General features: G+C 44.3%; 1 protein-coding gene across 3 annotated transcripts in view; it reads right to left on the bottom strand.

The window, feature by feature from the left end:
• Positions 1–23,033, bottom strand: part of bnc2 (basonuclin zinc finger protein 2) — a 207,134-nt gene that overhangs the window by 87,186 nt on the left and 96,915 nt on the right. For all 3 annotated transcript variants that reach the window (XM_061680318.1, XM_061680321.1, XM_061680319.1), the window contains exon 2: positions 22,465–22,797. In XM_061680318.1, the coding sequence (XP_061536302.1) occupies positions 22,465–22,797 (333 nt within the window). The remainder of the gene's footprint in view (positions 1–22,464; positions 22,798–23,033) is intronic.

Genomic DNA, 23,033 nt, shown 5'->3' with positions numbered 1-23,033 from the left:
CCCCACACAATCATGGAAAATACCTTAATTGATTTGACATTTTGGACAATGTTGTGCTTTGCAAACAGCTTGAGGGAGAGGGTAATTTTGGAATGAACTCAGTAGCCCCTTTCACACGGGCCACCGAAGCCGGGTTTTTCCCAGCTCGCAGTTCTGTGTGGAACGTACCGATGCGGCGGTTGGGGGGTTGAAGTTGACCCGCAATGAGCTGGTGTCCGACACGTGTGCGTGCAGGAGTCCACAACTCACTGCTCAAACCCCTTTGTGTTGAAAGCAATTGTCGCTGCCGCGATGCCGTCGTCACACATCTAATTATCTGAATCCGCGAAGCTACAGTGGCTGTTTAAACGCACAACATTTTGTGTGAAAGGTAGAGGAATAAATGCTGCTCTACTGTTACAACTCTGATGTGACAATTGGGTGGAAAGGCAGTGTGAAAGGGGCATACCGTTCTACTTAACGCATGTCCACAGCCATAAACACATCTTTCTTAGTCAGTAGGAAGTCAAAGTTGTTGTTAAGTCCAGGTACACACATAAAGATAATCGAGCTGTTTTTATTGTGATTTTGTCCCAACCCAACCCAACCAAGAACGACAAATGCCAGATTATTTTATGTTTCATCCTATAAAATTATTCTGTGGTCTGAGGTGTGTTAAGAGTGAAGTTGTCCTGATATTAGGGTCCGGAATAGGCTGGTGCCGACAATATTCTGTATTTACAAGCAAAAATTGTCACTTGTGTGGGGTAAGATGACGACTCCCGAGCCATGACTGAATTTTGACGTGAAACGGGTTGTAGCCAACCAAGAAAAGACCTGACTGACGAACAAGGAAGCGGCCGTGAATAAAAACCTCCAGTGCCTACCTAACACAAAGTCCAGTGAACCTCAGAAATGGAGGACCAGCTCTTCAAGGAATAAAAAAATTTGTCCCAAGACCACCATCATTCCTTCCTCTTGTGGGTCCTCTCACACGCTGCTTGTTTTGTTTCCTGGTTGTTCCTGTTTCTTCTTCTTTGTTTTTGTCAGGTCACATTTGATGACGCAAAATTTCTGTCATGGAGGACTAGATTCTGGATCGGTGGTGGAACACAAACTTTTTGTGTGTGGTGTGCTCTGTTGAGATTATCGGAGCACACCGCACACAATAAGAACAAAACTGTTAAATACATGTTTTTTTTCATCGTTATGTTTGGACTCTGTAACAGATAAAAGCAAATCTTTTAAGAGTTTAAAATGCTTATGTGTGTACCAGGCCTAAGTCTGCAAAGCCTCTCCCCGTCGTCACCTTGGCTCAAGGCAGCTGCAAGGGGTTAATTTTGCATTACGAAGTGCAAACTGCCGTTTTTATGTTCACTGCTACATGCTGCCAGGATGTCTCGTCTCACAAGCTTTCACACTCCTCATTCAGCAGAGTTCACAAATGCAGATGCTAAGTGATGCATGAGTCTTGATTCCAACACTGTTGGAAAATGGGAAAGACTAGAGGAGAATTTTTTTTTCACCCTGACAATGGATGAGAAACCTACAACTCCCAGAAAGCCTTGCGCTAAGTAACAGTTGAGGTTTGACCAACACGGCCTTTCATTTACAATTGATGCTTTTCAATTGGCAAAAGCATTACTAGTACCTGGTCAGATGGGCCTAAACCATATGGGTGATGTAAACCACTTCTAGTCACTCACTCGGTTCATACTTGCTGAGCAGATTGCAACATTTGAGGATATAAGGCGAGAAATGACAAAAATAAACCAACATGCTAATATTAGCAGAACATATTGCTGTATTCGCATTAGACGCTGCAGTATTAATATCCACTCTGCAGATTTTGTGACTTTTTTGTTTTATTCAGAAAAAAAAACAAGAAAATGGCTTTTTATTGAAAATGTTTTTCTCACAATGTTTTAAATGTTTATTTTCATCTGGAAAACAAAGAAAGAAATGAAAGGAAAATTGTATTTATAAAAAAAAAAGGTTTTGTAGTTTTTGTTTAGTTGATTACAAAAACTGAGACAATTAACATTTTCGGAATTTCTTTTAAATTATTATTATTATTTAAACTCACTAAATTTGGCTGTTTTTTGTGGAAATACAAAGGTTTCTTTTGTCCATTTTGTTCACTGGATTAAAAGATAACTAAAATTTTGGAAGAAACAAATTCCTGCAGGGAGAAAGCCTTTTATATATATACACATATATATACATACATGCATAAATTCAATAATTTAAGATAATTTAATGTTAAAAAAACATTTTAAAAAGTATTTTTTTGCATTAGAGTACATGCTTTTCATTGAACAGTCAGTATAAGAAAAACAACAGCCGAACTTTATTCAGGACACTTTAAGTGGTGGCAGTTGTGTGCTGGCTCCTATTTAACATGAGTTTGAATGTAATTGGTTAATTTAGACCGCAGTCACATCCCAAGTTATATGAGGGTGTGCACACTTGCAACCACAACATTTCAGTTGTTTATTTTTTCTTCCCATGTTGATAAGATTACCTTTTTTTTTTTCAATTGAGTTGTACAGGGCGGCACGGTGGCCGACTGGTTAGAGCCTCAGCCTCACAGTTCTGAGGACCCGGATTCAATCCCCGGCCCCGACTGTGTGGAGTTTGCATGTTCTCCCCGTGCCTGCGTGGGTTTTCTCCGGGCACTCCGGTTTCCTCCCACATCCCAAAAACATGCATTACTTGGAGACTCTAAATTGCACGTAGGTGTGAATGTGAGTGCGGATGGTTGTTTGTTTGTATGTGCCCTGCGATTGGCTGGCAACCAGTTCAGGGTGTACCCCGCCTCCTGCCCGATGAGAGCTGGGATAGGCTCCAGCACGCCCGCGACCCTAGTGAGGAGAAGCGGCTCAGAAAATGGATGGATGGAGTTGTACAGGTTGTAGGTCGTATTAATGGTGGAAAAAGTTTAGAAATGATTTATCACGGTCTCTTTTTTTTACTATTACAAAAACCTGGCTTTTTATTTCCACTGTAGAAAAAGTTTATTTTTATTTTTTTTCATTTATTGACACAAACAGGTACTCCTGAATGCATTATAGGTGGATTGAGTGCCAGTCCCCATGAAAACACACAAACCAGAGAACTAACGTCAGGAGACAATTTCAGAAGCGGCTTGCTCTCGATGGGACATAATCACTCCAAAAGCAAAAGCTACTCTGTGAAACAGGAAAAAGTGTATTTCTTGGATTCCGCTCACACTCCAATTACACGGACATTCTTGGCATGGCTCATTGCGCGCGGCTAACACGGTACGTTCTGTAGCCAAAGAACTTTTCGGGACACTTATCAGGACTTGTGACACCGAACTATTTGCAACACACACAGAAAAAGGTTTGTTTTTTTGGCAGGCTCTTTGGAGCGTGTCTTTGTTCCTCCTCTCCCTCGCACTCCTCACTTGCAGACGTGAGGTGAAGGAATGAGGGAGGCAGAGTGGTAACACACGGTACCATGAGGAGCCGGAGGCCGGCCCTCCCTCACTTGGCGTCTGCTCAACGAGCCAGCGGCCCCCACAGCTCACACATGCACACAATGCAAGCAAATCATACACTATTTGGACTAAATGATGCCTTATTTTGAAAGACGGTATTAACGGTTTTCTAGGAGTGCGGCGCATAGAAAAGGTTGGGAGCTGCTGGTCTATATATATATATATATATATATATATATATATATATATATATATACACAGTGGGTGCAGAAAGTATTCAGACCCCCTTAAATTTTTCGCTCTTTCAAGAACTTTCTCCCATCTCCCGACTGCATCCCTGGAGCTCGGCCACAGCGATGTTTGGGTTCTTCTTTACCTCTCTCACCAAGGCTCTTCTCCCCCAATTGCTCAGTTTGGCCGGACGGCCAGCTTTTGATCGTCCTAAACGTCTTCCATTTCAGGATTATGGAGGCCGCTGTGCTCTTAGGAACCTTAAGTGCAGCAGAAATTATTCTGTAACCTTGGCCAGATCTGTGCCTTGCCACGATTCTGTCTCTGAGCTCTTCAGGCAGTTCCTTTGACCTCATGATTCTCATTTGCTCTGACATGCACTGTGAGCTGTAGGTCTTATATAGACAGGCGTGTGGCTTTCCTAATCAAGTCCAATCAGTATAATCAAACAGCTGGACTCCAATGAAGGTGTAGAACCATCTCAAGGATGATCAGAAGAAATGGACAGCATCCGAGTTAAATATATGAGTGTCACAGCAAAGGGTATGATAACTTATGGCTGTGTGATATTTCTATTTTTCTTTTTTAATAAATCAGCAAAAATTTCAACAATTCTGTTTTTTTCTGTCAATATGCAGTGCTGTGTGTACATTGAGGAAAACAATTAATTTAAATGATTTTACCAAATGGCTGCAATATAACAAAGAGTGAAAAATTTAAGGGTGTCTGAAAACTTTCCATACCCACTGTATATTAGGGCTGTCAAAGTTAAAAGTGTTAACTCATGATTAATGACAAAGTAATTATCGCATTACTCGTGTATTAACTCAGATTATTCACAAAATGTATTTTGACCACACACACTCCTTTACCTTAACCACAGATGTATATGTGAAATGCGATGCAGGTAGCGAGAAGGTCAGTGATCAGGTCAGTGCTTACGCCAGTGAGAAGCTGAGTAAGCAGAATCAGAGTGGTGTGCTCGGTGGCAAATTTGACTTTAAAAGTCACTTTATAAAGGGAAAAAAAATGTCATTTCCATATTGTGCAGCGCTGAACTCACGTTTTATTGAAGCACAACAAGTTTGAAATACCCGAAAGCAAAATGTGGTACTATGTGTGGTATATTTGGCATGTGTGATTAATCATCATTCATCAAAATTCAAAAGTGTGATTAATCTGATTAAAAAAAAATAATGGATTGACAGCCCTAATATAAGTGTGTGTGTATATATATATATGTGTGTGTGTGTGTGTGTATGTATATATATATATATATAGTTGGTTTATGGTAGGTTTATGAGAGTCTATGAACAGTTTTTGAAAGGTATGGTAAAGACTGGAACTTGTGGTCTGTATAAATCCCGACCTGTATGAATAACATTTTTTGGCTCATATTTCGATTATATTCACCTTGATCTTGAAATGTCACTTTTGCAAGTGGTGCAAGACCTTACTAAAAGTTTTTTCTTGAGGTGTGGTGTGTAGAAAATGTTGGGTGCTACTGGGCTATACCAAGGGTTCCTCATGTATGAATGTAATATTTAGGCTTACTTTGAAAATATAGTCACCTTATTCATCTTAAAATGTATTTTTTGTAATGGCTGCAACAGTTTTGTAAGGGTTTGGTTTGTGGGAAAGGTTGGGGATGCTTCCCCCATGTAAAGCCCCCCCCCAATGTATGAATGTAATTTATGTGCTTAAAGTTTGATTATAGTCATCATCTTCATCGTCAAATGTCCCTATTGTGCCATTAACAGTATTGTTTTTTGTTTCAAAGAGTGCGGCGCACAGAAAAGACTGGGGGCTTCTGGTCTTTAAACAAACACACACACACACAAACAAACACACACGCTTTGCCTCACTTCCTTCCTCACTCCCTGTCGCCACGGCACGCTCTGCATGCGTCCCGTCATATCTCCCCCAGCGCTTAATTGTCTCAACTTGCCTCGTCTCTTCCTGCCACCGGCCACAGTTTAGAGGAAGTGAAATCCTCCTAAGTGACTTGTCACTACACATCAGCCTCAGGCGGACGCGGCAAAGGCACCCTCCCCTCACTCCATTCTTCCCTCCTTCCATCCCTCCCTTCATCCCTCTTTCTGCCTTCTTCTGACTGGGATTCTGCACTCCTGCTTTCTCTCCGTGTTGTACCCCCCCTCCCCTTTACCAATGTGGTCACTCTCTCTACTTCCACCCCCCTTCTTCTTTCTGTCTATCGTCAAGCCACAGTCACATCCCAAGCTGCTCTCCGCTCACTCCTTGTTCCCCCGACTCGACTGGGGAGGGAGAACGCAGGCGTCGAGTGACTTTAGAAAGGTACGCACATGCACGTACAGTAGGCCTTAAGTACAGCCGGGGTGACCTTTGAGGTGACCTTGAAATGTCACAACTCGGTAATGCGTGCGTCACTTTTTCAGTTGCTCATGTACGAAAATTCCCTTAAAGCTGAAGTATGTCACCTTTTGTTTTGTTTAGAAGTCATTTTCACTCAAGCCACCACTAGATATTGACACAACGCTGATTAAGCCTTTCAGCTCCTCTAATATCTTGCTGTATTTTTCTGTATTTGATGTTTTATATTTCGTATCAACCGGCGACATTCACAGATGCAGCATTTTGCCGAGCAATGGGCAGAGCGCATCCCCTTGCCTGTTTGTAAAAAGCTAACAAAACATATTCTGCATTTCTGTAGCAGGAAAACTCCGTCAGGACCCATCTGCTACATGCGCCACACTCACGGATCTGCACGCTAATTGACTGGTGTATAAAGTGCTGCCTCCATGAGTGAAAATGCTTTTAAGTGCGTGTGTTTACGGGCATCCGCTTTTTTCCTTACCCTGCCCTTCGTCGCCTGTTGTCATGGTAACGATATCTGGACTCGTTTTTGGACCAGCAGTATGGCCCCTAAAAACAGGCTGATTTCAGCAAGGCAAGAAATAGTGTGTAAAGTGTATTACGGTTCTTTATTCTTGGAGTATTTTGACAAAAGTGTGTTACACATGTTTTTAAAACACCAGGGAACTGTTTTAAATGCACAATATGTCTCCTCTCTGTGACTTCATCGCTTAATCACGGCATCTTTCAAGAGCTTGAACTTAGTAGAAGATGATGTTGGCTAAATGAAGCAAAAAGCTGAGGTGGGGAAAATAAAACAGCAATTTGTCATTAGCGAGCGGATTGTGTGTTTGTTTTGGTCGCCGCCATACATGTTTGCTGATGTTCCGTTAGCCAGCTTTATGACGCTTTATGGAGCGTTTCATTAGAGTCGCGGACGGATCAGGCACCCATCAATCTATCAACCGTCCACCAATCATGTGCGGCCGGGGGCAGGGTTTAGGGTAGGTCGGGCGGAGGAGTGTCTGGCAGAGATGGACACTTGGTGAGGAAATGGCGGGGGGGGGGGTCACTCACTCATCACTTGGATCCCATCCGAGCGTGTGTATTTGTGCGGGTGTGTATGTGGGTCTGTGTGAGACGAGTAAAAGGTCAGGCTTTGGTCACCAGATGGTAAATGTTTGGGCTGGACCACAGCAAGCAAGAAAGCACAAAAGCGGTGGGACAGTCTCATTACTCCACTTGAATCCCTCTTTTCTGGCTCACACACCCAATCATAGCGAACACGCACACAGACAAACACGATGTGAGCGATGGGTGATAATGGAGCAGACACTAACAAATGTGCAACTCTTGGCTGGAGGCTCACTGTCCCGACTCGCAGGCCCAAGTACAACACGGCAGACTGGTGACCCTCACTCGCGGCCCTCCTGTAATCTTTTCTTACTGACTAACTTGTAGACGTGTTTTCTTCCGAGCTGTTTCCATTTGACGTCACGTTACAGTTCAGTTCGGGATATGTCTGCGACACAATTCAGGTGCTTTCCTGGTCGCGTCAACGTGGTCACTTAGGTTACAACGCTAGGTATCCACATGTTCGCATTATTTTCTTTTTCTTTTATTACAATTTAAAACAGTTCCCGGGTGTCTTCATAAACGTCTGTGACATGCTTTCTTTAAGAATCAAGAATAGCATCACCTTGTCAAACCTCTGTTTTGAGCCTCGCTGAATTCAGCCTGTTCTGTTGCGTTACCATGACAACTCGGGGCGGAGCTAGGGATTGGCTTCTTGTTGAGCCCCGAGTCTACAAAAACAAGTGCAAACTGCGACGTGCATGTAAATGGGGGCTTACAGTATGGAATGTATTTTCACTCGAGGAGCTAGCACTTCATCACCAATCGCCGAATTACAGTCCAGCAGATCTGTTAATGTGGCGCATGGAGATGCCATGTGGCCATAAACAAACAAGAGAACAGAGACCCAACTATTTGTAAACAAGACATTAAAATAATCAATTTAAGGTGTCCAAAAAATGTCCAACACAATTGCAGTCACAGTTCAACAAAAATCTTAATGTTAAAAATCATAATGTTTTTACGCACCACTCACACTTAGTAGATTAGCCTCACACCACAACCCACCAGAAATCAATCGTCTCACAGCCACCACTGTATGTTGTTTTGTAATATGGCTTCCTATGGTGAACAGATATGAGGCATTCATGTTCCTCACTGCTTGTAAATGGTATGGCGCAAGCTAAAACGATGTTTCTGCATTATTTTTACATTGACAGCAGCGTAACTTTAGCTCAGTTAGCCATCCGATTTTCGACCCGCCTGCGTAAATCACACGTTTACTATCTGGTTAAAACATTCCGTTCACAAGCCGAGGTTGTAGCAACTTGGTTTATTAAAACAAAAACACAAAAATGGCGATTCGCTCTTAAGACAGTTCTGGTAGCGTGCAGAGATACTTCCCTTGGCGTAATAATGTGGTGTAGTAAAACGTATTTTCATTGGTACTTTTAACAGCGTATGCAGGAGGACACGGGAGCATTTCATGTTAAAAAATTCAAATTGACATAAATCATGGCCTTCAAATATAGCCTGGTGACGGTGATGTTTCTGTTAACCAATCAACAGACAGCGCCATTGTCTGGTGGCCAAGGGCGTGTGCTACGGTACAGATTGGGTATTGTGATACCCCTTACAACTTTTCAGTCATTCCGTACTGAACCGAGCTGTTCTGCATGGTGGGTTTTTTTGGCTCACACCGGAGGAGCTGGTTGAGGTTTACATAGAGAGAACTGTGCAGGACCTTGTCACCGTGTGTGGCCTTACAATGTGCAGGCTGCCCGGAATATAAGCCCCACTGTTCGTGTGGTTATTAAAAACCAATCCCCTGCTACACGCACACTCACAAAGTGCTTCCCTTTCAGTCTCGAAATCAGCGACATAACAATGTTGGCTGGCCAGTGTTACACGTGGGGGCCACAGAAGGGAGCAGCTGGACCCAGAAAAAGGGGGATTTGGGCCAGGACAACCCAGGGGAGAGGGCGTTTTTGAACGTGAGTCGACAAATAAAGACATGAGCGATGGACAAGATGGTGAAAATAGAGATGAGGAGTCAGTGAGGGGCAGGGAGGGAGGAAAGAAAGTAGTACCAGAACCCGCGACGCCAATTCAGCACTTTAACAAATCGATGCCCCTTGACGAGCACCGTCGGCACCCTCACAAAGTGCGAGTGGGTGTGTTGATCGTGTCGGTGTGAGGTCGCAAGTCCACATTAAGGCCCGATAATGTGTTAATTTATAACACTACCAGCCCACAAGCCGGCCTTATCCATCTGTGTCAGCTGCTAGGTCTGCCGTATTCATCATCCCGAGCCCAGAAATGAGCGCTCCGCAGAGATTAAGCCACTCGCTCGCACAATTTCTCCTTTCTTTCTTTTATCTATGGCATCCTTCCAAACCCCCTCTGCTGCCTCGGTGCTCTCGGGTCAGGGTGATCAATTAAGCCCTGTCAGAGGCCACTCGAGCCCCCACCCAGCAGACATCACTATCTACCCGGGCTTTGACGGCCTCGTTTCCCCTCCCTCACCCTCACCCGGCCCGGGAGCGCCTGCTGCATGGGTGGCTACTATTTTGATGATCGGGGGACTGAATTACACTCTCCCTTGACTTTTATGAACTCGCAATGTGTTATTGACATAACAGATTTTAGCGCGAAACAATGCAAACGTGTGTGCAAAAATGGGCTTTATTTAAGGGGGCCCCCGGCACGCATAAATCTACGACGCACAGCTCGGTCTGTCATAACACGTCTGGAGTTGTAATTACTTCCACCAAGGATATTTTCAGTCCCCTTTGGTCGACCGTATTTTTTTGTCAGTCAAGCCGATACACGCACATTGATTTGTATCATCTTAACCAATACATAAAATGCGACAGACCTCACACATGAGGAAAAATATGCTCTTATCCTGGGTCGTGTACTCCATGTGATCAACACAGCAAACCACACGTTATAATATCACCACCGCAAATCGCCAGTCTCCTCCCCCATGTCTGTCATAGTATCAAGATTGACCTGTGAGGGGCAACATTGTGCCACAGGGCATCCAGTCTACTGGGAAAATACAAAGAAGAAGAAAATGTAGTCACAGAAGAAGAAATATAAGCAGATACGCTGACTGTTAGCTTACCCAATAACTACATTGCTGAGGCAAACTGTTCTCCTTGTCATTTTTACTGTGGTAAATAACACGTTAGACAACACACATAAGGACTTGCGATTGTAAATATTGAACAGATTTAACATTTACGATAGGGGACGAAAGACAACCCCCACAGCACAGGTTAATCAATCCAGATCATCTTTTCAGGACATTCGACAATTGCACCTTTGCTGACCTTTACCAGAAGGGGGCGAGTTTGGTTCGTTTATCAGTAAGTGTGTACCCCACTGTTGAAAGATGGTCCAAAAAACAATTACAGTGTACCACTCCCACATGAATTTTCAACATTTTACCAATTCATCGTTGAATAAGGTGTTATTTCTCACAACAAAAGTCAGGGCAACACAGAAGACGATTCACATGTACGAGTGTCCGGCCGTATCAGCGATAATCTTTGCAAACATCAAGCTGGATTTCCGCACTTCTGGTGTGAACGCATCACCGTAAGTGTATGTCAGCTTTGTGCAGGAGGCTCATGCGCTCATGGCGAGCACACAAGGGCCCGGGGGGGTGATCAATACTCACACTCTCGATTCAATTTCACTACATCACCGTCAGCGCACGCAAACATGGGCGAACACGTCCACGTAAGCAGACTTGACGTGAAACAGCGTTACCGGAGGGGTGAGCAGAGGCTCGAACATGTCCAGTGTTAATATTGATACGCGTCTGTCCGAGCAGGAGTTCGAAACGGCGGCGGTCACGCGGGGTGGTGAGACAAGCGAAAGACAAGCTGGGAATTCTACCTTTAAAGTGTGCACGAGTCATCAGGAGCAGAGAAAGGAAATCTGCCCATTAAGACTAAGTGGATATCTATTAGATCACGGAGATAAGGAGGTGGCCATTTACCATCAGTGCAACTCACAAACAATGCCTGCTTGGACCCGTGAGTGTTTTATTAGACTCTGGCAACTTTCTCGCAAACTTTGTCGTTTCGTTTACACGACAACAGCGTCATGACGCATATTGGCAGTGTGTCTTCAGAATGAAAGGTAAAAAAAAGAAGACGCATTTGAAGAGATGGAATCGGGACAGCCTTCGTACAGACTGGGAACGGTGTCGTTTTGGCGTTTCGTTTACGAGAGAGTAAACGGATGTACGGGTACAAGTACAGTCTTGAAAGATAGTGCCAGAATATATTAAAAAAACAGAAAAACACCACCAAACCAAAAGTAAACAAAGGCCACATTTGAAGGAGCCTTTGACTCGGGACAGCCTTCGTGCAGTGTTATAATATCACTGGCCTTCAAATGCAGCCTCTACCCAAGCTAAGAAAATGACCACCAATCAAAGCTTTGAAAACAAATAAATGTTAAAAGAAGGCCGCATTTGAAGTCATAGAATCAGGAAAACCTTCGTGCGACATGAGAACCGTTTCGGTACTTAGTTTTTTCCATGCCAACAGAGTCTTGAAGGATAGTGGCAGGGACTGGAAAAAAAAAATGACATGTAAACTGTAAAAGAAAGCCATATTTGATGGATCTTATGACTCTGGACAGTCTTCATGCAATGGTACATTTAACTAAAAAACGTTTCCCTTTAAATACTGGACTGCTGAGGATATCTTTTCGATTATGGTTCCTTTTCACACAACACCGTTTGAAGTTTTGCACCAAAGCCGCAGTTTTGACTGCGGATTGCTTTACCTGTATCTCGAAGATGGTGTCATTTTGTTCACACTAAGACATTAACAAAAATTCAAAATGCTAAAACAATGCCACATTAGAAGGAATCCTTCAATTAGAACAGCCTTTGTGCGGTGCCTTCCAATGCAGTCTCCAAACACATGCAGCCGCTGAATTACGGTCAAGTCAAAAAAGCTTTTGTGTGTTTGTGCTCGACTGTGTCGCAATCAAAACACAATGATGTAATGTATAGAGCTACACCATGTGTTTAACAGAGTCCCATTATTTACTACATATGTACATCAGAATTCTAATGATATTACAAATATGGTTCTGCATACGGCCTTCAAGGACAAGCAGCTGTAGTTCGCATTTCTTTATTTAGTGACATTGTCAACTCCTGTCCTCACATGCATATTACAGCGTTTTTGCAAGTTTAAAAAAATGCATGGTTGGCGCATAAGCGTACTCCGTCTCCTTCGGGAGCTGTATGTGGAGGACGCGTGTGCCTGGGACGTCACCTCAGTAAGAGTGAAGGCCATTAAAAGACCATCAAGAGTCGCCGCCCAGTCCTGTGAGATCAAACAAACCCTGTGGCCTCTTTCTCTCTGCTGCCCCCACCCCCTCCAACCCCATGACTTCTTCACCAACTAAGTCCCCCCCGCCTACCCAAACACACACACACTTGTGCTTATCACTGTGGTACAGTTAATCCTTCCTCCTCCCATCCATCGTTGCGTCCCACTGGGGTAGTCGGGGAAGGGGGGTCTGCGCCAAAGGCTAAAAAGGAGGGGTGCACGCTTGCCACTTTTGCTTGCGACACATAATACGGAGCAGCAATCAACTTTGGCTCATCCTTTGGACCCACACTGCAGGGAAATGGAGGGCTGATGGCGGGTGGAGGGGGCTGAAGAAAGGAGTGCTGCTGCTGGTGGGGGTGGGGCTAAATTAACACTTGACATTCAATACGGTCAGGTCCTTAATTGGCCGGGGCCTTCCTGAGACGGCAATTTTCTATTCCCCAAACTGCGCCCACTGCGCCGTGTGCCTGTGTCATCTGTGTATGTGTGTGTGTATGAAGAGAGGAATGGCATTTGTGTGTGTGTGTGTGTTTAAGTATGTGTCTGAGAAAGACTGAGACAATAGCTGCTTTCGCGCCGTCTAGTTTTTTCCCGGCTCGCTTCCCCGCATGTAAGCCGCCGAACCGGGAGGAGAGAGGGGCTGTTGACGGAGAAGCGATCAGAGGGGGGACACATTTACTTGCCCACGCCCCGAGCCGACGTCTCCGCGCATGTAATCATCTAAATGTGTGAAGCCGCATCTGCTGCGGGAGTGCTCACTTTGCATCCGTTTTTGCCAAGTTCTGTCGGAAAATGACGTGTGAATAATCATTACGCCTCTGATTTGCGGCGTGAAAGGGGATTATGGGTGTTTACGTATATGTCTGTGGAGGAGATAAACAATGTGCCTGAGACGCTTTCACGCCAACCGTCCGAGCCCGCTTTTTCCCATTTCGCTGCTTCACTGTAAGGCGGCGAACCAGAAGATGGGCTTGAATTTGGGCTTCCAAAGCAGCACCAGAGATGCAACAGAGGAACGGGAGTGTGTGAGGTTTGTGTTAAAAGCATTGGTGACCATTTGTCGCCAAGCATGTAATTATCTCATTGCGCTAAGCTGCACCGGCTCCGAGAACGCTCTCTGTCTGAAAAGGGACAAGCGAACAACCGTCATGCCTCTGATTCGCCAATTTGCCGTGAAGGCAGTGTGAAAGGGGCTAAAGGGTGTTTGCATATATCTGCCAGAGTGCATTTGGCCGAGGGGACCGACCCCCTGTGGGCGCGGTCTTTAGAGACTGGCCTCGTCGTGGTCCCATCCATCGCTCTAATGATGCCAGATGAATTAGGGACACTGTTAGAACCAAGGAACAACCCACATGCGCACACCTTAACGTTGAACCACTTTCAACCACTTCTTGTTCCTGTTTTTTTTTTTTCCCCCCCCCTCCCCCCCCAGCCTGCCCAGACTCACCCTTGCACTTCCCCGCAGCTCGGGTTACACTTGATGTTATTACAGCTTTCAACCTGAGAGGTATTAGGCTTCCTTGAACAGATCTGACAGCATTTACAACACGGGGCGAGTCGACGCCTCTAATCACCTCAGTGACTTCAGCCTATTACCAATTGATCCCGCCCCTCCCCCCCAGACCCTCGGCCTCCCCCTCCTCACTTTCCCGCCCGTGTCATAATGCGCTTTTGCCCGTCCTTAAGTGTCATTCCGCTGCAGAAACCTCGCCGCGGTTTTGCCTGCCATTCTTATTGATGTCAGCGCTTTAAATCACAGCCCGAACGTTGATCTTTACCCTCCTGGCCTCCTTTCAAGCCGCAGCGAATTTACGAGGCCCCGAAACAGGCGCAAAATACCTGAGGATAAGTCGCCTTTTTACAAAACCTCATCAGCAGGGAAAACAAAAGTCTTTGTTTAGTTTTTCTTTCCCGGCGGTGGGGAGGAAAAACATATCAAATAGATTAAATGGCATGAAATATTAAAGGGTAGTCCGAGTCGCGCTCATCGCGGAATGAGACGGCGCTGCAGCCGTTCACTTTACGGCTGAGTGTTTCCCGACAATGGAAGAGGCAGGTCGGGCCATTTACTGAGAAAACATCAACATCAAGTGAGTGTGTGTGTGTGCTGAGTGTGTCATGGTTCTACAAAACACTTCTCCTTCCTTTTAACACGTAAACAAAATTTCCCATTTAGGCCCAGACAAGATTTCTCACTTTGTCCCGCTGTTCCGTCGCTCCGATCTCACAATGAATGTCACGAGAAGGGTCGGTTGGGAGGGGGGGGGGGGGGGGGGTCCTCTGATGCCCCTCACATGGGATCATATGTGACTTAATTGGAGGTATAGGTGGCGAGAGAGAGCATGCGACAACACGTGAGCCCCCCGTCTTCTGCGTGGCCCGCACATACAAAACAGGACAGAACGCAACCACACAAAAAGTCACCCGGCGTGGAAAACACGAGCTGCGGGACGCCGACGCGGCCGCATTTAACAGCGGCCATTAAACGTTATTAATCCAGCAGCGCAAACAAATGCTTACACATGTTTTAACAACACCAAAAAGTAGCTAATGAGACGCCATGTGTGCAAAAAAAAAGTAGTTTGAACAAAAAGGTTATCTTTGCCTTTAGGATGAAATAGTCCGTGCGTGCGTGTGTGTGTGTGTTGGCAAGGTGCCGACCACGGCCTGCACCACTAGCCTCCCTTCTCCAGAACCTCCCTTGAAAAAAAAAAAAATCCTCCCTGGGCCTCTGGCCATCACATCTCCATTGCAAGTGAAAAAAATAAATAAATAAATAGAAGAAAGAAAGCACACATGAAGAGACGTGACCTATTCGATGGTCGCTTCTCACTGAAAATGTTCTTTTCGCGCCACAATTCTGATAATTTACGTGTAAAAAGCACTGGCAAAACACACGGATGGTCACGTGAGTCCTCAGCGAAAATGGCCGTCATTACACTGCGGCATGATGATGGCGATGATGATGATGATTTCAAGCAATAATAATAATAATAGCAATCCAGCCCGAGTGCTTTTCCTTCAACAACAGTGGCAGCATTAGTCATATGGACAACAAGACAAATGAAAGCTTGACTGCCTTGAGAGCTCTTCCACCCGTTTGCTGATGGGGCAAATTGGCAGCCAGCAGACAGGGGAGGGTGGTGTGTGTGTGCGTGCGTGAGTGTGTGTGTGTGTGTGTGTGTGTGTGTGTGTGTGAGGGTCCTTAAAGACACACATAATCACGAAAAAAAAAAAAGAGAGAGAGAGCAAAAGGTTTGACCGTCGCACTGGCGTAGCTCCAGGAGTTGAGAAATAACAGGAAAAGGGAGAAGCCGGCGTGAAAGTATGCCCCGGGTTCCTGTCACTTAGCGCGGGTCACGAGCCGCGTCACCTTCGCTAGGGACGCGCGCGGGGATAGAAAAGGCCAACAATGTCTCAGACGTGTGCTCACGCCTCCAAAACACCGACGCGGCAGCGCGCGCATTTCCTGTCGAAAAAATATTCCACGAGCGCGACTTCGCTCTCGGCCCCAACCCGGTCGCAGAGTGCATGTTGACCTGCTGGCACTGCAAACACACACATGCCTCTGCGTGTGTGTGTGTGTGTGTGTGTGTGTGTGTGTGTGCGTATGAGACTCATTAGCTTGCAGCAGGGTGGTGACATCCTGAGCAACACACAGACACACACACACACACACACTTTCCCCTCACATGGGTGACCACTTTCACCGCAAGAAGAAACTTGCCAAAAGCCAACTATCCGACGCAGCACTTTGGACGCTAACCAACAGGGGTAAGAAGCTAATACTGTAAAGTGCTGATAAATCACTTTAAATGCGTATTTAATAGAGAGAGACCGATTAAGGGCCGGGACAATTATCGGTACCGATCTTCGGCATTTTGACACATATCGGCACCAGCCTTTAAAAAAGAAAATCTGATGAAGAGATCAGTTTAAAACTAGGTAAACTTCAGGGAACCATTTATGTTTTTATTTTTACCTGTTAACCTCAGACGCTGCTGACCCTGGGAACTTCCTGCACTTTTTGTTTTTGTTTGAACTTAAAAGAAAGTGAAACATTTCAGTTATATTGACATTTTGGGAAACTTAATGGACTGTCGACAACTTTTGGGAGCTATTTTTTTGTTTTCATTTAACTTTTACAGACATGCTGCTGAGCCTGGGAGCTCTCTGCACTTTTGTTTGTTGTCATTTTAAAACAAAGTTATCTATCATGTGACATTTAAAAAAAAATAAAAATAAAATAATAACATGTTGGAAATCTGAAAAGCTGTTTAATGAATATATGCTTAAAGACATTTACACAAAGTGATGGAGTTTGTCTTATTAAAAAGCTTGGCATCAAAGTTTTCCATTTTACTGCAAATTAATATCAGCTCCAAATATCGTTTATCGCTCTCCTTGTACGACTAATAATCGGTTTCGGTATCAGATCTAAAAAAAAAAAAACATATCCATCTACCGCTAGTATTTAATGCATATTTTCTTCAAATATTTAAATATGGTTAAGCGAGTCTCTTAGAATAATAAGAAAATATTCAAATAGTAATCGTCATTTGAGAAAAAAAAAAAAGTTTGAGTCCCCATAAAGATGTACAAAGGCAGTTAACACAGTCTGGTACAAAACAACTCAAACAAAAATATGTCCTACTATTGTTATCAATATTTTGCAGTAGCAATATATCAACGAATTATTACCATTAGGTGTTCAATCACGACAATGATGCGGGGAAAAATCAACACACCGAGTCCCGCCGATCGCGACTGAGCTGGACAGTCGTGGACAAATTATAGTCTGGGCATTCACACTTGCATCATTTTCACAATTGTCATTGTATCCGTATTACCACACTACTGGTCACCTTCCATTGCTTAATGACTCTCTGTACGTGTGTTTACGCTGTGTCCTAAATGTATATTTTACTATAGTGGCTTGTTTGATGTAGTACTAGAGTGGCTTCAACTACTGAAGACAAATTCCTTGTGTTTTTTTTTTTTTTTTTAATCAAACTTGGCCAATATACAGGGTGACTGAAAAGTAACTCCCTTTTTTAAAATACTTATAATTTATTCATATGTTGTAATATCACGACTTTGGAAGAACTTGAAGGGTGAATACGAGAAGTTATGTCTTCCATCCCACAAGAGTTCCTTGTGAAATCAGTTAATGCGGTTCCCGGGCGGCTTGAGAACCTGGTGGCTAATGTCGAATTATATATAAAACTCCATGCAATACGCTTTGTCCTCATGTTCATTTCTTGTAAGAATTATAGTTCAGAAATAAATGACAAGAACTTAATAATAGCGAGTTACTTTTCAACCACCCGGCAGATGATTCTGATTCTGTCTGACCCTCGCAAACATGCGTTACTAACTTGCTGCAACAAAATCACGGATCTTACCAGAAAACAGCATTTTCAGGCGCCACATATACTATATACTCTATTTTTTTAATTTTTTTTAATTTTATTTTAAAAAATGTATTTAATTGAACCACAAACAACATGGTGCGATTGTCAAGGGGAAAATGGATTTCCCTGGCTGCTATTGCAGCCGATCCTGTATTTGAGAGATTCTTAGCAAAGATCGCCCCATTCATCGACTGCCATCATGTATTTTGGTGACAGAGACTCTCCCCATTTTGCTTTTTAACAACAGTATTATTATAAAATAAGTATCATTGTAAAACATGATACATTTACTGTATCGGTACGGCTCGGCAGCGTCCCGCTTCGTAGCCGGGAGTCGTCATTTTTGTTGCGAAAGCTCAAGCGCTACGATACGTTACATCTGTGATATTGTGACCCCGTTCACCTGCGATTCCAATTTCAAATCCAGCACACCGCGCAACAATTCAGTCGCGTTCGGCCGCATCGCTCGGTGTGCGACGGGCATCGCTCTCATCTCACCCCCCGCGCGGCTCGCGGTCCTCGCAGGTGTCGTATTTGCATTGCCATGATATGCCGTGATACAGTATATAACCAACATTGTAGCCCTCAATTGATTTTTTCTTTTGGCCTTTTCTTCTTATATTCCATTCTTAAAACCACTTAGGAAAAAGCTTCACCACACAAATGCTCATGATATCAAATAGAATTCATGTACTCCTATGAAACGTCTGCGTGTCAGCTCCTGGCAGAAATAAAACAAACATCCTCGCGGGCAAGCCGAGCCGTCGCCGCACTGATGGCGCTTAATGGATCGCTATTTATTTTTTATGTATTTATGTATTTATCACAGCATTTCAAGGCCACTGTTAAACAGCGTGAAAAGCTTGAATTCAGCCTGTCGTGTTTTGAGGCGCTGCTGTTAAGATTGAGCTAGATTGAGGAAAGGGTGACGGACAACAATGCGCAATGGACAAGAAGAAAAAGAAGAAGATGAAAGTCGGCAAAGGGAGGGAAAGCAGTGCGTCTTTTTCTTGCAAAAATCTACTCCTTCACCTCGCCGCTCTCCTTCAGCTCCTCCAGCCAAGGCCAGCCAAGAGACACTTCACCTCGCACCCGCACACACATGGAGTCCCGGCCAACACACACACACACACACAAACACACAACCATACACTCCTCGTGCACGCTCGCCTCTACCCTACACACCCACTCGAGCAACTGGCACATGAGTATTTAGCCACCCACTCAGAAGAATAAAAGGCAAAAGCAACAGACACAAACTGGGTGTCAGCGAAGTCACATGAACACACACACACGCACACAGTCGAACACACACACGTGACACCAGATACGTATAGGCATCCCATATGCTCCGTGTGCAACGACCCATCAAAGTCAGATATGGAAATAACTCACACGCGCACAATCAGTGTGGACAATTCTGCACATGTGCATCAAATGTCTGCCGCTCAGTGCCGAGAATGCATATGCAGCACTCACACACACACACACACACACACACACTCAAGTTGTGAGTGTATCAATGTGTTAATAGGCACATTATCACTTCCTGATCTGCTCCGAAGAGATTCATATCATTGTCTTGAAGGAATTCCCGAGAGACAGGCGAGGCGTCACAATGTATGGAGAGGATGCAAAGGCGAATATCTTGACAGAAAAAAAAAAAAAAAAAAGATGGATCTTCTTTCCCTCATACATACAAATGTTTTTGAAAAAAAGAATTTGGGGGGGAAAAAACATTTTCAGACTCACAATTAGACTGCAAAAATATTAACGCATAAAAACGCATAATTTATAGATTCACTTTTTTATTTTTATTACATTTTTGACAGTTTATTTTTTATTGTTTTATTTTAATATTTTCATGAAATACATTGCGTGTGGATAACATAGGAGGAACCGTTTAAATTAAAATTGTAAATGCTATTCTGACATTTTTAAAGCATTTCTTTACACTAACGATTGCAACACAGTTTTTAAAAAAATTTAGAATTAAAAAAACGATTTATCAAAAAATATATTAATGGATGATTTTGCATGGGGGTGAAGACGTTTACTACCCTATTCACTATTCATTTTCATAAAGTTTTCAAACGTTATTGTGTGTTAAAAAAAATGACATGTTGCTTTCAAACTATGATTGCTATTTCTTAATGTAATTAATTGCAGCATTTTATGGTGCATTCAAGTTCTATAAGTGCGGGTTGAAACAGTACCTCGTCCAGGTCTCGGCCCATAGTCGACCTGTCGCACTTGACAGGAAGCCGCGTTACAGCACCCTTGCAGGGAGATAAGGGGAGACGCTTTTTTTTTTAGCGATAAAGCGTGCACGCGCGCACTTGCACGCACGCACACAAACACGCACAGGAGTGTGCGTTGGTGTTGTTTTTTACGGCGCTCCTCAAGTGGCGCTCATATTGCTGCAGAGGCGGTCTGCGGCTTTGCGCAAAAAGCGCAGCAGTGCGGTTCTTATTGGACCCCCCCCCCCCCCCACACACACACACACACACACACACACCCGGGTCGCGGTTGATTGTAAACGTTGCAATTGGGTCGATTTTTTTTTTTTTTTTTGTAAACATTTAACGGCCGCGTAGAGAGCAAAATAATCCATCGTCTTCATTTAAATGTTTTTCTTTCCAGTCTTCCCTCCGTAAAATGATCATTTTCTCTGTTTTATTAAACGTGTTTTCCCGCATTTCTGAATGGAATCGAAGCCGATTTATTGATTAGAGTCACGCTGTTGACTTCTTATTTATGAGGCTCTTGCGGCCTTCCCCCCCCCCCCTTTTCTTTTAAAGAAGACGTCAAATATTAACATGTATTTAAATCGTTTAAAAAAAAAAGCATAATGCTTTTTACATGTTGTTAAATAGCATTAAAATGAAATGTGTTCTTGCAAAACGTGAATAATGATTCAAGAGGTGGATTTTATGAATTGAAAAAAAAAAAAGTGAAATAAACAAGAAGCTGTTCAAAAATATTTTGACGTTAAAGTTTTGAGCTTTTGGCATCGACTGTTCAGCTCCTCGCAAGCCACTCATCTCTCATGATTTGTGCCACAAACAAATAGCCACAAATAATCTTCTAACTCGTTTAAATTGCTTTCACTTCCACGCACTTGCCACAAACGACACGCATTTTCTCCTCTCTAAAATGTGTATTTTTATTCGTTCGTTTAAGTTCCGTTTTCCCAGCAAATTCCCACAATTCACGCTTTTCTTATAATTTAAGGCCTTTATGGACGAACAAAAAAAAAACGCGTCCCCCTCTCTCCCTGGCTCTCTTTTTTTTAAAGTATTTGCCAACAGGAGCCCACAGCAGCACCCTAGGGTGCTGCCCAACACAAAGTCCTTATTATCTGTTTAATGGCAAGGCAAATTATGAAGATTTACAGTGATAAAACAATAATTTTACCAAAAACGGATGCAGGTTGAAAGTGAAGGGAGGGGGGGGGGGTTTGCAGGTGCATGACCACAGGACCCCCCCCCCCCCCGACCCTACATTCACCTGACCCTCCTCATTCACATTAACAGCATCCCTTAATTTGCGTCAAAAATGCATTATGTATTTTTTGTCTCGTTATCATGTGCACAATTTAATATATTTTCACAAAAACAAAGATTTCAAATGACAAACTGCTCGAAAGTTTCTCCCACTTTATATATATATATATATATATATATATATATATATATATATATATTGTTTTGTTTGTTTGTTTTTGCACCCCACATGGTTGTTGCGCAACCGTGACAACGCGTGCCTGGTACCGAGAGCCTCGCAGGTCCCGCAATGATGGACTTGCAAGCCAGCCAGCATCTTTTCTGTCGCCCCCTCACACGCACGCACGCGCGCACACACATGCATACACGCCCGCACACAACTAGTTTGCCCCCGTTTCGCCCCCCCCCCTCTGTTTTTTTTTTTTTTTTTTTTAGTGAACCGAAACTTCAATCAAAAACCCAACTGCAATAAAATAAACTACCGATTTTCTCACCGTACAAACAAGTAGAAACTTAAAAGGACAGAGCCTAACATTCGCGGGAGACAGGCAAGAGTATCGGGGGGGGGGGGGGGGGGGGGGGGGGGCGTTGTTGCCTCTGCACACCGCCTCCATCCTCCGAGCACCGGACAACCGGCTCCTTTGCGCTCACGTAGCCGCGCTGGGGGCTCCCTGCCTCGGCCACGGCAAGTCAAACAATCCGCTCCCAGAGACGGAGGTGATGCAAAAAAACAAAAACAAACAACAACAAAAAAACTAAACAAAAACAAAAGTCCAGGCAGTGAGACTTAATCTAAAAGCCAACCAAGCAGGGCACCACGTCATCCATCACATTGTGTGGATTTTGCACGATATATATATATATATATATATATATATATATATATATATATATATATATATATATGTATTTTTGACATTGCTTTAGATGTTTTGTAAAAGCAGAAAAGAATGCAATGGTGGGGAGAAAAAGTGCAGAGAGATGCTTTTTAAATAACCCACCAGCAGCAGTTCAAAGTTTGACTATCGACCCCCCACCACCACCCAAAGAACCACAGTGTTGTGAGTTAGAAGATGAGTAGTTTATCTTCATACCTGCTGGGACATTCTGTAGAGGAGGTTGCCGTCAGTGCTCTGCTGCTGCCATGTCCCCATGAAGCCCGGCTGCTCGGCGCTGGGCGGTCTGGTGCTGAACTGCATGGAGCTCTCGCCCGCACCGCTGCTCCTACCGGAGGGCTCGCTTTCGGGGCCGGCGGCGGCGGCGGCGGCGGCTCCGTGCTCAGCCTTGGCTGCTGGCTGAGGGAGAGGCGGCGGCGGCGTGCTGGGCGTCTCCGGGTCACTGCCGGTGGTCGTGGTGGTGGTGGTGGTGGTGGGCTCCTGTGGGGCTGTGTGGCGCTCACTGCTGCCTCTCACATCTGCCTCCTTGGACTTGATGGAGAGAGAGCAAGGAGGAGGAGGAGGAGGAGGAGAGGGGAAGGGTGGGGGGGAGAAAAAGTATCAGTGAAGGTGGGTTCTTTTGGGGTTGCTGGCTTTCTTGCCAAACACCCTCCCTCTTTTTTCCTTTTTTTGTTTTGTTTTGTTTTTGGGATGGGTGGGAGATGAGTGGTGGCAATGAGGGGCCTTGAGTTGGAGGTGATGAGGATGCAAAATGAGGACACCCCCCC

Source organism: Phycodurus eques, chromosome 6 (genome assembly GCF_024500275.1).
Source record: "Phycodurus eques isolate BA_2022a chromosome 6, UOR_Pequ_1.1, whole genome shotgun sequence".
NCBI classification, from domain to species: Eukaryota; Metazoa; Chordata; class Actinopteri; order Syngnathiformes; family Syngnathidae; genus Phycodurus; species Phycodurus eques.
This window is presented reverse-complemented; position numbering and strand designations above follow the sequence as displayed.